The sequence below is a fragment of the Arachis ipaensis genome, chromosome B9, assembly GCF_059453495.1.
Source record: "Arachis ipaensis isolate K30076 ecotype BB chromosome B9, ASM5945349v1, whole genome shotgun sequence".
In the NCBI taxonomy this organism is placed as follows: domain Eukaryota; kingdom Viridiplantae; phylum Streptophyta; class Magnoliopsida; order Fabales; family Fabaceae; genus Arachis; species Arachis ipaensis.
In genome coordinates this window covers 148,737,259-148,752,135 of record NC_142444.1, presented here as the reverse complement: position 1 = coordinate 148,752,135, position 14,877 = coordinate 148,737,259, and the positions used below count along the sequence as shown (strand labels likewise).

Genomic DNA, 14,877 nt, shown 5'->3' with positions numbered 1-14,877 from the left:
AATTCTTTCATTTTCGCAAAACTAATCCAAACTACATAAACTATTGGTTGGTTGAAGCCTCATTAATTTTATTAAAGTCCAAATTATAAGCATGAACCAACCAACATTATCATCATCGTCATATACACATGAGATAAGTTTGTTACAACATATAACAGATTCACTAAACAACACGTGCACTTACGCGCCACCGTCAACGGCCGAGCGTATAGAGCGTGCACGAAGCCACTCAAGCATATCGCCAAACACAAGCTCCACGCTCTCCTCTGGCTCCCCAACCAGCTGGTGCCACATTCCAGGATACACCTTCAGCGTCTTATCCTTACTCGCGGCACGCGCGTAAAGCTCTTCCACGCAAGCCGGGTCGCAAACAACGTCGTCCCCGCCGTGAACCACCAGAAACGGCACCTCAACCTCTTCGAACCTTCCCTGAAGCTCCCTGCATATCCGCAGCAGCTCCTGCGCCGTCGAAGCTCGGGGACGCGCCACCTTCCTCCGCGGGCTCGCCAGCGCCAGCTTCCGCTTCCACTCCACTTTGAAGGAAACGTCCGGGATCGATCCGCGCGTTGGAACCACGCGCCACGTAGGGATTATCGCCGCAGCTATAGAAAGAAAATGTTCCAATGGCCACGGTGGCTTGAACTTCTCGCTGATCCCGCACATGGCGCCGTTAAGAATCAGACCGTTCCACGGCTTCCCGGATGAGACATTTTCCGGTGAGTCGCGGAGGCGGAGAGTGATTAATAGCGCGATTGCGCCGCCGAGGGATTCGGAGTAGAGGAAGGAAGGAAGAGAAGGATCGAAGCGAGAGCGGAATTCGTCGAAGAAGGCGATGCAGTCGTCGACGACGGGGTTGATGTCAGGGATGTGGGCGATGAGGCCGTCGGAGAAGCCGTGACCCTGATGGTCAATGGCGCAGGTGGCGAATCCGGCCTTGGCGAAGTAGATGGCGGTGAGCTGGAGGAACCAGCTGGATTCGCCGGTAAATCCGTGAACGAGGGCGAGGGTTCCGGTGACGGTTGCCGGGGGTAGCGGGAGCCACCACTGAGTGAAGAGCTTGAGGCCCCTAGGGTTTGTGATGAACTCGGAGCCGTGACTCACTGAGTGGCGGGCGTAGAACTCTTCCGCTGTTAAGTCACCAAAGGGGCTGCGCTCGTTAGCTTCCGCTACTGGGTGCACCATCGTCGCTAAAATGCGCCCTCCGTTTCGCAGACTCACTTTGGAGTTTGGATTAGACTGTGTCTTTTGTTATTTCACTCTCCTTCACTATTTATTATCATCTGGCCCAATTTTTTCAATTGATATTGTTGGTGAAATTTATTCAAATGAACTACCAACATAGGAAAAATGTTTATTCTTTACATATATTTGATGATGTGTTATCCTATAACAAAACAATCAAATATGTCATTAGTATTTTAATAGTTATGCATATATATAATTTTAAAAAGAGTTCAACTAGAGAATTAATTTTTATTTCTAGCTCATATTAATATTTAAATGCATATCTTAAATTACATACTAGAAGAATATATAAAATTTCATTAAAAATAACATCTAAAACTAAAATAGAATATCTAAAGTCATAAAGTTTTTACGGAAATCACCAAAAAATGATTTAGAATTAAAATAAAATCTTAATAAGTGTAAATGAAAAAAAAAATTGTTGAGTAAAAAAATCATTTATAAAAAAACTTAGCTCTACATACTTTTTCGTTTAAAAATATCATAATAAACAATTAAGTTTTCGTTTATTGTAAGACATCTCAAAGACTTGTTCAAGAATTGTTAATGCTAAACAAACACTTTATTTAATGTACAAAAATGATACTTTAGGTTAGAACATTCCAAATACAAATGTGATTCTCAATGATGTAATTTGAATCTTAAAGAAAATGTACACTTAATGTTAATAGTATTTAGCAATATTTCTAATAAGATGGTGGATATTGTCACTTACAAATCGATATAACACAAAAAATAAAATGCAAACAAGAAAAGAAAGGAAAAGAAAAATTGTGGTCACAATAAATTATGCATAATTGGATATTTAGAAGAGGTTGGGCACATTAACTGCAAGTGGGGATGGAATGGAAGTTGAAGACTTGAAGTTTTATGTCTAGTAATTGAATGAAGCAGGGGAAAGTAGTTGGCACAGGCAAAAGTGACCTATGCATTCTTGTGAAATTTTCTCTTCCATCAGGAAAAAAAAAAAAGATCTTCCTATGTAAGTAAATATCGTGTGTACTGTGTCCTACGTTTTTCTTCCGTAATTAATCCTTCTATCATTTGAAATTGACATAACTAATCTACTCGTTCAATTTTTCTTAGAGACAAAATACTTTTACAAATTATATGACGTGTTTATATAACATGAATAATTTAAATCGTTACGGTGAGAAATTGAGGTGATATGTATTTACTATTTAGGACATGCTTGTGACTTGGGAGGATGGCCATCAAAGAGAAGCTATGGAATGGAAAGACTTTTTTTTTCCCCTCTTTTTTTCAATTATTAGTAGACTGAATTTAAAACCTTTTTCTTTTATTTTTAAGATTTTAAAATGTGACAAAAATGATTATATATTAAATGTATTTTTTCAAAGATAATTTTAGACATTATATTTTAATACAAATTTTGTAAAAATATGATTAAAAAATGAAATATTTTTCTCTTTAACTTTAAAATTGAATTTTATTTTTTATACACCTTTTAAATAATTATTTAAATATCTCTAAAACTTCAAATCACATGTACGAATCTTTTGCTAAATATAAAAATCGTTCCCTAGTTATAAAAATTATATTTTTTACTTTTGATAATTTTTTCAAAAATATATTTTTCATTCATATTTTTTAGAATTACTTTAATCAAAACATTTGAAACTATTTTAGTAATTTCGTTTTCAGTACATACTTTCTTTTTTGTATATACGATGTTTTTTTTTTCGGTGTACTATACTATTTTAGTAGTAGTATAGCATAATAAAAGAATATGGACTTACTTGTTGAGTCCAAATAAAAACTCCCTGATATAGGCCAATTTATTTAGCTATATAGTTTTCTGTGTAGGTTGGGCCAAAAAATCTCCAATCCAAAAAATTGGAAACAAATGTATATAACACAGAAAAAAGAAAGTTCTATACCCATGGCCTAACATTGTTTCTTCTGCAGAGATGATCCTCTCTGGAGATTAACATTTAGTTCGTTGGATGTTAATTTGATTATTTTTTTTAACTTATTTTGTGTTATCGTTGTATAGAAAATTGATATTTGAACAAAAAATTATCTGTATATATAGGAATATCTATCAATATTTAAATACATCTTTGTTCAAATATCATTTTCAAAAATTTAATTCAACTTCTTTACTTATGACATTATATTTAATTAAATGTTTAGGCTCAGGTTAGTAACTCAAGTTAATAATAATGACATGCATATTCAATTATTAATTGACGAATTACGTGTTTGGTTTTGAGTGCGTTAGACAGTTTAGAGAAGTAAAAGCTAATTCTTGCAAAGTTTGAAGCATGGAGCTAGCTTGAGCAAAGATGTAATAATAATGTATAAATATCAGCCATCAGGCATAAGCTATTAAGAGGAATAACCAATTTGAGTTGGTTGAATAATTAGTTTATTTATTTATTTAAACAAACTATGAAATTTCGAATTTTAGTTTATGTATAGTTTTAAAAATCGAATTGAATCGGTCAATTTAATCAGATTAACCAAAAATCGATTATTTAACTAATTCGGTTAATATATAAAACTGTTATATAAAAAGTTAATAAAAAAATTATCAATCTGACGATTAACCGATGAACCATTTAAATCGACCGAATTTTTTTATGGTTTTTGATTCGGTACATCACTTAAAAACGACGCCGTTTTACTATTGTTTAAAAGAAAAAATTCAGAAGGAAAAAAATCTCAGCACCCATTTCTTTCACTCTCTGAAACGGTGAAACCTAACCCTAAACCCAGCCAACTACCATCATCATTCCTCATCGCCGAACTCTTCTCCTCCGATAGAGGATGTTGTCGTTGTCGGCCGGGGCAAAGTATGGGTACCATCACACTCCTCATCGCCAAACTCTTCTCATCGCTCCTCTTCTTGTTGCCATCGCACGAAGGACGCATTGACCCGGTGGTGTTATCGTTGCGAAGGTTGTTCGGTCGATCATTATCTCTTCGAGCTCTCTCTCTCTCTCTGTGTATGTGTGTCCGAAGCCAACATTTCTCTTCGAGCTGTCTGTTATTCTCTGTCCGAGCTCATTTTTCCTCCTCCGTCTAGGCATCAGCAATACCACCACTAATAAGACTAGAGAAGTTGCCAACAAAAAGGAGGAGATTCACCACCACTTCAATCCATTAGAATGGATCTAATACAAAGAGCAAGTACAGCAATAACTTTAAGATTGTCCAGTTTTTTAAAGTTTGTTCTAACTCCTAGTTTTAAAGCACCAAGAAAAAAGAATCCTTGATATTCAATGTACTTGTTGAAGCTAATTAATCTATTAAGGTGTTTAGGATAATAGGTGTTTGTTTTGTAAGGCTTGGTTATTAGTGTGTTCCAGACTTGATAGTTTATTCATACCATCTTTTACCAATAGTCTACATGAAGTAGGGTTAGGAGTTACAAATATAAAAGAACAATTATTTTTAATCAACAACTCACATTATAATTTGGACAACTAAATAAGAGCTTATTTAGATTTGTATCTGTTCCAGATTATTGAAACACACAGCGACAGCCGCATTCACAACGCTCTAGCATCTGCAAATCTCTACTGCAACTTGGAGTCCTCGTTGTTGATTGAAAAAAACTTCCTTAACACTAACTCGAACATCCAATCATGATTCTGTACCAATGCTTTTGTTTTAAATAAGAAGAATGGCGAATCAAGTTAGGGTTAAAAATAGCCGTTATATACTCCTGCGTGACATGTCAGTGCCATGTCTGATACGTACTTTAAATGTTCATGATATGAAGAGATCAAATATTATTTAAAAGTTATTAATTTATTTTGATTCTTATTTATTTAGTTTCTAGATTGGGCTTTATGTTTGTGAGCTTTAGGATTTTCTTTGTTTTAACCTAATAAAAGGTTATAAATATCTCCTTAACTATTTTAGTTGTAATTGAGTGATTACAGGTGCCAAAGCACTTTTTGGTTTCGTGATGAAACCATGGTGTAGACAAGTGAGATTGAGTAAGTTCATCTCTTGTTGCACGAGAAATTGTGCAGAATGTTGAAGAGTCATTTCGATTCAATTCCCAAACCATAGTGTGAACAAATTAGGTTGAAGAGTTCCTTTCTTGTTGCATCAAGAAATTGGATAAAAAGTAGAGTTATTCTCTTTGTATCCAATTTCAATCTATCCTTTTTATTTTCTATTTCAATTTTAATGTATCTTTCTTATTCAATTTCAATTTATGTCATTTTGTTTATCTTTTTTCGTATCAATGTCACTGCCGGCGGCAAGGCTAACTGATCAGGAATAAGGCAAGGGACCAACTAGGTGCGTTATTTAATAACTGACATGTCAAATCGGACATTTATCAAATATGTTTATAAAAATCTATTTCTTTTTTCCAATTACAAAAATCCTATTTTCAATATGATTTCATGACTAAATTGATAGATTTTCATAAATATATTTAATTAGCGTCCAATTAAACATGTTAGGTGTCATGTATGCTATCAGATAATATTTTACATCATCAATCTTTAACGAAAATTGTGAATAGAGTAATTAAAAGGACAAATATAATTAATTCGTAATCTTTAAAAGACCAATTTAATTGATAAAATCTTTCGAGAACGAATTTGAAGAATGTCTTATTTTTAGAGACTAATTTTGACTATTAATCGATTTAATTTTCTTGTACAGTAGTCCCATTTCAAAATTTACCATTATAAACTACACATATTATATTTCGTTATTTGCTTCTGGACTTTTTATTTAAATAATTCTGGGTATTCGGAAAGGGACAAAGCAGCGACGAGTCTTGGGTTATTTAAATTTTAACCATGGGAGAAAGGACGCAGGTGACAAGTAAAATAAAGTGGATCGCGCTTAATGGAAATGTTTGCCATGAAATTTATTAATCTCCACAAGAAGAACAAAAACAAGTGAGCAACAAAGTTATCTCCACAAGTAGAACTAAACTGGTACCTGATTAACCAATTTGTGTAAGCATTTGCAAGTTTCACAGAACAGAAATACATATGTAATAACGAAAGAACCAACAAAAATATCTACTATACATAATGAGGATATTAGAAAAAAGTTGGTATACAATTTTTTTTTTCTTGCAAAATAACTTTTATTATATTAATTTCAAAAATTGAATACACTTATCATCTTGACTAATCCCAAATTTAATATCATTGTTCTTATTTAATTTATAAAAAAAGTGGATTAATACTCACATTAGTTAGTGTCTGTTATGGAAATTAATCATAAAAAAAGAAAAAAGAAAAAGAAAAGGAATCTGGCGTGCATGTTGCTTTCACGCCTTAACAGAAAATACTGAAAGCGATGCCATGCCATGCATTTCAAATTTTCTTTTACTTTTTCTTTTTTTTAAAAAAAAAAAAAAAAAGAAAGCAAAAGGTGCCATAACTTGAAGCAAAAGCAAACCCAATGTTACACAGAACCACAAACTTTCCACTAAATTCTACAGTTAATTAATTACACAAACAAAATCAAACTAGTAGTAAGTTCCATTCAAGGATCCACAAAATACATTAATCAACATAGAACACTACATCCCTAAACACAAACCTTGAAATTAAGGAAACACAAGATACATAGAAACTTATGTATTGTTTCTGTTTTTGTGTCTCTGTATTTTGTGTAGTGTTCTAATACCAAACACTTACATACCTAGCATGCATTGACGAGATGTTTAGATGAGGAGTGGCACGTCGGGGTGGGAGATACCGTAGCCCATTGTGGTGAATGGAAAGCCTAGGTGATTTTCAGGGCTGAAATCTTCGGCGAGGACGGTTTGCGCCGCATCCCGGAAAACATAGAACACCGAGGAGATAATCATCAAGAAGCATGTGGTGATTGGCACCATGTTTTAGTTTAAGAGCCTCAAAATGAAGATAAGAGAAGCTACCTAGCTTGCTTTGGAACCTTGATTCTAAAGTGTATGTGGAATAATAATAATAATATAACTGTATTATAATATTATAGTATGCGAGCACATACAAATTGGGAAATCAGTTTGGTTTGGTGGGGAAATGACGTTAAGTGATGAAAGGAAATGAGGACAAGAATGGAAACTTCCTTGGAGAGAGAGAGCAAAAGCAAAAGCTAATAATATATATTGAATATTGGAGAGACTTGGAAGCATGAAAAACAGAGGGTTTGGACTCTATAGTTTCTCGGAGAATTCCCATGAGAAGCTGCAAACTATAATCATGTTATGCCGCCCAAATTGGTCATCATCATAAGCTGAAGTGTGTGTGCCAAGGGACTTTATTACTTTTAATCATTTTGCTTTTGTACTCATCTCTTCATTATTGCAACCTTCTCATCATTTGTCACAAAACATGTTGCTTCTTACTCATTATCACCAACAATCACATATTTTTTCTTCACATTTCATTTATTATTAGTTATTACATACTGGATGTCATGAAAATTACATTTTATACAAATTTATATCATATAAAATATCTATATATTAATTCAAAACATAATAAAAAAAATGTGTAATTCTCTCGGTAAAATTATAGAAGATTACTTAGAATGCTAGAATGCCGAAAATTAAATCTTTTTAATTTTTTCTTAATTAATTTTATAAAGTGTGATTTCACATCATATAAAATTTTCTCATTTTTTTATTTAGTCTTACGTACATATTGTGTAGTGTGAGGTTACCCTTTATAAAATTAACTGAAATAAAAAATTGAAAAGTTATATATATTTTCAAATGCTCGAGTCTTTGAGTAAAAAAAGGTATTGATCGTATCACTAGGAATATACGAATTCTTCACATTCAATTTTCTTAACTGGAAAAGATTCTTGCAGTGTCATTCGAGTTGCAATATATTTTCTAAGAAATTGTGAAATTGGTCCGTTCCACACAAGAATGCTCCTACACTTTTATTCCCACGAATGATAAAATTAAAGGAGAAAGGGAATTCAAACAGCACATTCCTTAAAAAAAGTAAACTAAAAGGTAAAGTACTAAATTGGTCTTTATGTTTGGGCATAATTCTGTTTTAGTCTTTAAGATTTAAAGTGTCCTATTTGAATCCAAAAAAGTTTCATTTAGCATCAATTTAGTACCACAGTAAGATCAAAATTAAATAATTAACGGAATGTCCTACATAACAACAGTATAAAAACAGAATCGATAATCTGGAGAATAAGTACAAGTTCCAAAGGCACAAAATCAACTGTGCATGCATCAATACATTTATTTATTATTTTTCTTATAATATAAATAAAATATTTTCTATAGAACTAAAGAGAATGATAAATAAATATATTGATGCATCAACGATTGATTTTGTGCCTCTGGAGTTTGTACTTGTTCTCTAGATTATCGATTTTGCTCTTGTACTGTTGTTATGTAGGACATTCCGTTAATTATTTAATTTTGACCTCACTGTGGGACTAAATTGATGCTAAATGAAACTTTTTTGGATTTAAATAGAACACTTTAAACCTTAAGGATCAAAACAGAATTACGCCCAAACATAATAACCAATTTAGTGCTTTACCAAACTAAAAATGATAGTATAAATGGTGATAAAGAACCTTAGGGTCAACGTATATCTCAACCTGCTAACATTAAAAAAAAAGTTTTTGGTCGAATCTTTTTTGTTGTTGTTGTTTTTGGTCGAATCTTGATAACACTAAAACTTTAAACTTGAGTTCCTAATGGGCTTATTAACGAGCTGTTGGTCAAAAGTGAGCCCAATAAGCCCATTCTACCCACTATACATATGTGGTAAACTAACTAATGGGCTTATTTCGATTTCATGTATGCTCTTCCACCTATATATCTGGCCTAGCCCTTTTCCTTTTAATCGAAAGTTATCCAAGTTTAGGACACATGTCCAACAAAAAAAAGTTTAGGAGAAGAAAATAATAAACTTGGTTTGTACGTCCAAAACATATAAATCATCTTGAATTCATCGTGTGGTGAGTTCACTTATCCATTTTAACAAGTGTCGAAAATTCAAATCTTATCTTATGCATACAACAATCTATTAACCAAAAACAAACGGTTAAATAAAGCTTTAATCAATGACGAACTAATTTTTAATTTGTCTGATTAAAAAATAATGTAAAAAAAAATTGATTTGAGATCTTCAAGGTTCATATGATGACTTACTTCATCTATGTCTCCACCATAATAAAATATATGGATATATAGTTGAATTCCAAACATAAAAATTGATTTATATTTCATATCAATTCATATTCCACATGTTTGATTTCAAATACTATAACACCTATTTTTTTTTTTTTAATTTGAAAAAATGGGACCAATGTGCAATTACCAAGATAAATTATAGCGGTGAGATTGTCATGAATCATCACAAGTCATTTTCAATTTTGAATGTCTGCCTCATAAATGCTTCCCAAGACTTTGCCTAAGGACTCATATTACCAAGGAATAATTAAGTGAAAATGAAAGTTACTTTCCTTCAAAACATAGCATGAAAATTGTGCCTTAGCTTCCACATGTGGCAAGCCTCAATTTCTATGTTGTAATCAATGTTAATTGACTTATGGAAGCATGCTTTAAAAGTTATCCATGGCTTCCTAAATCCTAAACACTTCCCTATGGTAAAAAAAAATTCTAAGAAAATGGAAATAGAGGCAAGAGTGAAATTATGTGGAATCCCATCATGACCTAGCAAGATAGGTTAAGAGAGAGAAAAGTCGACAAACATGATACTTTATTCTAAATCATATTTATACCATTTTTTGTATATTTCTTTTTATATAAAAAATATATTTTAATTTTTTTCCACTTTTTATAAACCATTTTTAATATCAAAAGTGAAAAATATAAAAAAAATACACAAAAATAGTTTATATAATATTCATCTAATTTTGGTAACCAGAATATAGTAGTTTTCAATAGGAGTGTATATGATCCAACCCAACTTGAAGATCCGGCTTAGACCCGAATATTTTAGGAGCTAATTTAGTGTGATTTCACTGTCTGACTTCACCTAACCCATGTGCACGCTAAGAAAACTAAAAAGATATATATATTTTAAATTAATTCAAATATTATGTTATATTAATTATAAGTTTATTGTTTTATTTTTAATTACAATTGTTGAATTAAAAAATAGATAAAAAAATATCAAATTAAAATTTATGAACAAATTCAAGATCAAATATAGATATCAACTTTTCAGTAATAATTTTTTTTTATAAATAAATGTATCATAAATATATTTTTATAAATAATTTTTATTTATAAATTATTATCAAAGCTTTAAAGGCAAATGTTTAGATTTGGTCCCAATATAATTATGACTCCAAAATATTTATCTAAAAAATAGTCCCAATATATATTTAAAATTGAATCTAAATTAGGATAATTTCGATTTTACCCGATCTATACGGGCATCCTTAGTTTTCAATCCCTCGTTGGGAAAACCGAAAAAGGGTTCCAAGGAAGCACTCTAACTGAATGAGCCTGATAATTTTATACTTGCTTTTAAACCCTTTTTCTTGTCAGTAGATGGAATAATGCTTGTTTTAAGCTTAAATATTAATCAATTAATAAACATGTAAGATGTGGCAAAGGTAATTGACGTGTGGTCCTATATTAACAAAAGGTAACGGATTAGTAGGCCAATTAAAATGTGGTTGATAAAAGTAGGAAGCAGTGACCAGCAAGATAAATTATTGAACTAGTACTAGATTATCATGCAAATAGTATTCTTACTAATACTTTTTAGAAAGTGCATGTACTCCCTACATTAATACAATACAATATAGTAGGATATCTTATACATAGTCTGAAACCACATGGAGTAGGTTCATAACATATTTGTAATTTGATTCTCTAACAATGCTGATTATCATGAAAATTGATAAATGAGAAGGGAGGAGAATTTGTGCAAATAAAATAAAGGTTTTCCATAAATATATAATGAGAACAAAGATGACAGAAGAGAATAACAAAAGAAGACAGATGGCATGACACACACTAAAGGGAATACACAGAGGAAAGTGCAAAAGGCCTCCCTCCCCCACTGTCATGAAAGGGACTTTTTTAAATCTACACTTATCCACAAATCTTCTTCATACACCACCAAATTTAGAGAGGTAACTAATTCAAAGAGAGAGGGTTAAAATAAAATAAAATATAAATAGAAAAATACAATAGCACAATCAAGCACTTGCATTTCATTAATCAAACTTAGACATTGGGGTTGCTCCTGAATGATCCAAGAGCCTTCGCTGCCCCTGCCCTCAAGATGAATTGGTGGTAGAAGGCTGCAATGGCTGCTCCAATGAATGGTCCAACCCAGAAGATCCACTGACCAAAACATAACATCAGACAAACTTAGTTTTACACAGTCGTCCAATCACTCAGTCGCAACCGAATATTATAAATGTTGATTATACTCACATGGTCATCCCATGGCTGGGATTTGTTGTAGATAACAGCAGCACCAAGACTCCTAGCAGGGTTGATGCCGGTGCCGGTGACCGGGATGGTAGCCAAGTGAACCATGAACACAGCAAATCCAATGGGAAGTGGTGCCAAAACCTTTAAGAGAATTGCACGATATACACAATCATAATAAGCAATTTGATGTGATTGACGTTCCAAACACATGAATCCAAATCCAAATTATTCAGAAAAACAAAGAATATATAAATTTAAGTAGGGGACAACATGGGCCATGCCTAACATGTGAAGCCCATAATTTTTTTTCATCTTTATTTATTGGAGAATCTTGTAAAGTGTTTGAAGGTGAATACAAATACAACAACACAAGATGGTATTTGCCAGCTTTCGGAAAATGACGTGAGAATCATGAACAATTATGAATCAATTTTAGTCTTAGGCCTTAAGACATTAGTACTAGTTATTTATTTACCTTACCATTTGTTAACAAAGATATGGTTTGCTTTCAAGGAACAAGATAGAATAGTCACAAATTCATAATAGTAATAATAAAGTATTTTTTTTTCCTTTTTTCTAAGGTTGGGATGAAATTATTAATTGTGTGACGTTATTTCATAATGTTTGGGACATGAAATTCAACCACCACAAAATTCATTGTCAAAAAGAAGGTAAATGGGGGACCCCTCACCCCATGGTTCCACACTTAAACACATCAAGCGCATGCTACTGTTGCACATTTCATTAGCACCATCATTTCATTTGCGAAATTATGGTGAAGGAAAAGATAAAAGCTTTGTTCATGCCTTGTATCTCATGAATACATCAATTCAAAGCAATATCCCACTAACAAATGAATTATGGCACTTTTTTTATATAGCAAAAAACTAAAAGAAAAGCAGGGACAAAAAGTAATCATGGAACTGAACACTAACGAGTTTTTTCATGAGAATGAAACTTGAACTAATTTTATGAGAGTCGGTTGGACAAGTCATGATAATATTATTAAAAGTAATTATATTAGCCGTACAACTAATTAAGTAATAAATAAGTGAATATAAAGTGGGTGCCCCAAGTCCTAACAAGTAACAACATAGATATATGATGCAGTTAATAATTGTGAAACAGGGTAAATAATTGAATGGGTAGTTAATATTTGAAATAATTGACACAATTCAACAGGAGTATGCATGTGAATTTAGCTAACAAACAAAACAAGATGATTTTGATACATCCAAAGATGTATTAAATGTTATAGTTTGTTTTTTACCGTTGACATAAAAATAATATGACAAGAAAAGGAGTAAAATGGGCAGAAGAAAACATACAGGGACATGAGAGTCTCTGGCATTTCTCTTGGGATCGGTGGCGGAGAACACGGTGTAGACCAAAACAAAGGTACCAATGATCTCAGCACCCAAACCGGTGCCCTTGCTGTAACCGTCGGCGAGGGAGTTGGCGCCGCCGCCGTACCTGACGTAGAGGGATGTCTGGAAGGCCTTGACCAAGCCAACACCGCAGATAGCACCCAAGCACTGAGCCACCATATACAATATTGCTCTTATCAACGACACCTTGCGCGCCAAGAACAACCCGAACGTCACTGCCGGGTTGATGTGTCCTCCTGCATGTCCACTTATTTTAATTAATTCAAACCAACCCACAATACCTTTGCAGAATGCACACTACTCTTCTCAGAAACATTAATGCTCTCTTCCGTATCTCTTGTCTTTTTCCACCTTTTTTTTTTCTTTTATAACATGTATACATTTGGCTTCTACTACTTGTTTAAGAAGAAGAGTGAGCTAATTACTAGTCTAAGTAAGTTATTTTTTTGTTATATATTTGAATGAATATAAAGAGTAGTAAAAAGAGAAGAGATCCGAGGAGGAGACCTGAGATGCCGGCGGTGCAGTAAACAAGGATGAAAATCATGCCGCCAAAGGCCCAAGCAATGCCAAGAATGCCAACGCCGCCGCACATATCACCGCCGGCTTTGGGGTCGCTCTGGCTCTTGTAGCCAATGACGGTGAGGACGGTGATGTAGAGGAAGAGGAGGGTGGCAATGAACTCAGCAATGAGAGCTCTATAGAAAGACCACTTGGTGAGCTCCTCGGCGTCGATGAGGGGTGCGGGTGGCGGGTCATGGTAGTCCTTGCCGGAGAAAGAGCCTCTCTCGGTAACTTCAAGGTCCTTCGTCATTTCTTGGGTTTCTCAAAATTGAGATAAGAAAGAAAGAGATGAGATGGGTAAGTGTGTGTGAGAGAGTGCGCAGAGGACAGGGGTATATATGCTGCTCATTACTCACCACATCACCATCTCTTTCTATTTTTTTATTTTTTTTGTCAATTCTCTTTCTTTTCTTTTTGTTGTTTATTAGATTAAACACATGTATTATAAAAACAGCAATCTATCCCATTTGGCTTGCTACACTTATTGCATCACTAATTTATTTAAGAGTCCTGTTAAAGATTTAATGAAATATTTGCACAATATATATAATAAATTATATGAGTTAAAAAATAATATAATTTATACTATTTAGAAGTATTGAACTATATGAGTTAAAAAATGATCATCATTTATACTATTTAGAATAACTATCCAAGTACTAAAGATAATAAACATTTTATTTCAAAAGTAGTTCTGATACATGTTATGATACCGCTCATCCCAAAATCTTCAGCTAATGAAAAAAGATAACACTAATAATTATATTTCTAATACTTTCCTAAATTTTTATTGTACACATTGTACAAATATTTTATTGGCTTCTTATACTTTTTTTATTTAAATAAATATTAAAAATTTTAATATTATTTTATATATACTATTTATTTAATCAATAATAAATTATATTTATATTTATTAAAAATAATTAAATATGTCATATTATTTGACCATATTTTATTCTAAACATACTATTTTATTAATTATAATATAAATAATATTTTATAAAAATGTTAGTTTTAGAAGATCGAGGTAGAGAGTAGAGACAGTGACTTGACTCAATATTTTAGTAACTATTTTTTTTGGTATTATTCATAGTTTATTTACTTTACCGACGTGGATAATTTTATTGCGGGTAGTTTAACATGGTTATGTCTATTTATTATACTTAAATTATAATATAATATGAAATTAGTGTTTAATTATGTTAATACTTAATAGTATGAAAAAAATAATATTATCCCTTGATGAAGTTACCTAATGGTACAAAAAATCAACATATACATTTCTCA

At 32.6% G+C, this 14,877-nt stretch overlaps 2 protein-coding genes across 2 annotated transcripts; both read right to left on the bottom strand.

Annotated features, from left to right (window-relative positions):
* Positions 1-47: 47 nt before the first annotated feature.
* Positions 48-1,455, bottom strand: LOC107619178 (caffeoylshikimate esterase). Its single transcript, XM_016321418.3, has one exon. The coding sequence runs from the start codon at positions 1,180-1,182 to the stop codon at positions 181-183; it is 1,002 nt and encodes a 333-aa protein (XP_016176904.1). The 5' UTR covers positions 1,183-1,455; the 3' UTR covers positions 48-180.
* Positions 1,456-11,114: 9,659 nt separating this feature from the next.
* Positions 11,115-14,042, bottom strand: LOC107617865 (aquaporin PIP2-2). The gene is made up of 4 exons (XM_016319738.2): positions 13,531-14,042; positions 12,964-13,259; positions 11,636-11,776; positions 11,115-11,542 (listed from the first exon to the last, which is right to left on the bottom strand). The coding sequence occupies exons 1-4, from the start codon at positions 13,835-13,837 to the stop codon at positions 11,423-11,425; spliced, it is 864 nt and encodes a 287-aa protein (XP_016175224.1). The 5' UTR covers positions 13,838-14,042; the 3' UTR covers positions 11,115-11,422.
* Positions 14,043-14,877: the final 835 nt, after the last annotated feature.